At 35.5% G+C, this 2,904-nt stretch overlaps 1 protein-coding gene across 1 annotated transcript in view; it reads right to left on the bottom strand.

The window, feature by feature from the left end:
* Positions 1-2,904, bottom strand: part of NEK10 (NIMA related kinase 10) — a 244,119-nt gene that overhangs the window by 14,909 nt on the left and 226,306 nt on the right. The window contains exons 35-36 of the mRNA XM_019508779.1: positions 2,033-2,085; positions 1,882-1,937 (exon numbers count right to left, since the gene is read on the bottom strand). Of these exons, the coding sequence (XP_019364324.1) occupies positions 1,882-1,937; positions 2,033-2,085 (109 nt within the window). The remainder of the gene's footprint in view (positions 1-1,881; positions 1,938-2,032; positions 2,086-2,904) is intronic.

Consider the following 2,904-nt stretch of genomic DNA (forward strand, 5'->3'; position numbering starts at 1 on the left):
ACCCCTGCATCTAAGGATTTGGTGACCTGGTCATAGAAGGCCACCAGGTTTGTCTGACAGGACCTGCCTCTAATGAACCCATGTTGGTTGCTCCTAAGCATAACCTCCCCCACTGGCCCCTCGTGGACATGTGCCAAGATAATTTTCTCAAAAAGCTTACCCCAGGATTGAGGTAAGACTAACTGGCCTATAGTTTCCCGGGTCCTTGAGTAAATGAAAGCATATTTCATGATCCTATCCATGTATATTTTCCTAATAAGCTGTTTTTTATATTAGTATGTGTATAAGATGCCTGCCTACACTTAACCAACACCTGCCTATTTAATTTTAGCAGGATGTTTTCTAGCCAGCATGCAAAAGGTAAATGCATATCAAAATACGGGCCATTTATATAATGGCTTTATTAGACCTTGAGAAGACTACTGATACAAAGAGAGGTGTCCTGGAAGACAACTATGAAAACAATGCTGAACATCCAGAGGAAATAGCACTAAAGTATCACAAGGGTACATGCCCTGGACCTCACAGAGCTTTCAGAGCTGACAGCTTGCAATTTACAGTATCTTACAAATATTTGATGCTTCATTTAAAACACCAGATCCTGGAGGCACATGAGCAGGAATGAGTCTCCATGCTCATATAAAAACAAAGTTTCTAGCCTTCACAGCTGCAAAAAAATCCTTGAAAACATGACATGCATATAGCCTAGAGGCTTAAAAGAAAAGCTAAGACCAGTCTTTAATTTTTAAAACTTCATAATTTGGGAATGGGAGGTGAGGAGGGGTGCTGATTAACGGTTTGTTTAATATTTTGCTGCTGGCAATATCATAATTTTTGTCTTTGGAAATCCACATTTTTTAAAGGCAAATAATGAGACACTTTTGAAAAAACACTGTATCATGTACAATAAGCTAAATAATAAGACTAACATTTAAAACCTGAGAGTCTGGAGTAAATCATCAGCTAAGTCCTTTAAGCAAAAACGACCTGATTTTTAGACATTCTTAACAGCTGAAAATATTATTTAAATAGTGGCAGGTGCTGCCGGTGTGCAGAAAATAAGTTGCTGCTATGGAAATAAAGTTATTTTGATGTGAGGCATCTAAGTATAGATTTGGGAATCTAGTGTTTGGCTCCCAGGATTGAAAATATTGCTTATTTGTAATAGGTGAAACAGACTTTTAGGCAAGATCTGGAGAAGCAAAATTGAACTATTTTTTTATGAAAGGAAACTTACGTTATTAAATATCTGGTGAAGGTGATTTAAGACGGGACTTGTAAACAGAACTAGAAATACCGAGTTTATGTTTTGGGATACTATGCTTTGTGTAATGTTTCCATGAATAATCCTCTTTATATGCATTAACTGTTGTTTGAGAAAGAGATGCTGACCACAATGATAAGGTACTTACCTGTTTTCACACATCTTTACTTCAGTTGCCTCTCTCCTTGTGTGTTAGCACCTACATTTCCTCTTTTTTGTTTTGCATCTAATCATTATACTGATTATGCTTGTTTTAGTCTTGGAGCTCTGAGCAGTGGGGTATTATGAAAAAAATAAAGTCCCATCAAAATGATTGTGATAGATGTGCCTTTTCTTTTAACTTAGCTTTTATATGGAAAAAGTAGTAAGAGAAAATTGCTACCAGGCATGCAGCATTCTTTTGTCTGAGTAAAGAATACAGCACCTGTGGCCAAAACAAAAACTGGCTAAAATGTCCTAAATAAGTTTTCCCCAACCTATACCTATATGCCATAAAATCATGTGCTTCATTAAAAACTGAAAGAGAAAACTACAGTTAGGAAACAGAACTAAATGCCTCATTTATCTAGCACTTTATAATTCACCTTTTCCTGTCGAAATCGAATGCTATAGCTCACCTGTTAGAAATGAAACTATAATAGCCACTTTCTTCCAGAACCTCTTCAATCACTGTCTACAGGTGAAAAACAGTCATTTTAGTAAAAATGAATACTTTAGTTAAAAATAACAGAATACAACTGTTCATAAATAATGTTTAAAAATATTGACCTGCATTTGTTCATATGTCATTCCTTCCGTCATGTCAAAAGTGCCAGGAAAGCCTACAAACAAATATCAAGTAATGTGAAACCACTGAATCTGAGGCTTACATGGTCTTCCTCAGAGTTTCTTAGCAATCACAGCAGACCCAGAACAATAATAGAGCAGCTTGATAACAACAAAAATTGGTAATCTTTTTTCTATATTGACTCAATGATCATGTATAGCCTTAGCAAAGGACCTTATGGCTTGATAGAACACCAGGAAATATGGTACATGGACGTGATGAGATCACATGGTAAAAATGGTCTTCTCCAATTCAGAAAACAAATATTGATTTTTATTTCTTTTTAATTTGGAACAATATAAAAAGGCATCATGCTGTTTTTCTGCCTTACTCAAAATGCCAAATAAATAGTGCCCATAGACAGCAGGAAATGTTGAGGACAAAAGTACTTCTTGCAAGATAAGAGTACCAGAAAATGACAGATATTGAACATCTGATCAATTTGCATGGCTGTCCAGAGAAACAAAACAAAAGCACACATTTAAAGGGATTGCTTGGAACTGGCTTTTTATTTGGATGTCACCCCTGACACTTCGTGTTACTTTTTATTTTTGTATTATGTTGTAAATTGATGTGCCTGTTTTTAACCTAGCAGCTGCATTAAGGAAGGGCTGCAGGTTACTTCTGACCCTTATATTCTAAGCTTACCATTTTAAATTTCCCCTCATGAAATCTCAACCTATTAGCTTTTATTGTTAATGTATATTGAACCGTAAAATAACCAAATGTGCAATACAGTCAATCTACAATCAGTGAATATTTATTTTCTACAATCTCTTGATACAAGTGTTTAAATTTTACAATATCAAGGTAG

This window comes from Gavialis gangeticus, unplaced genomic scaffold (genome assembly GCF_001723915.1).
Source record: "Gavialis gangeticus isolate Ggan-Ray unplaced genomic scaffold, GavGan_comp1, whole genome shotgun sequence".
Taxonomy (NCBI): domain Eukaryota; kingdom Metazoa; phylum Chordata; order Crocodylia; family Gavialidae; genus Gavialis; species Gavialis gangeticus.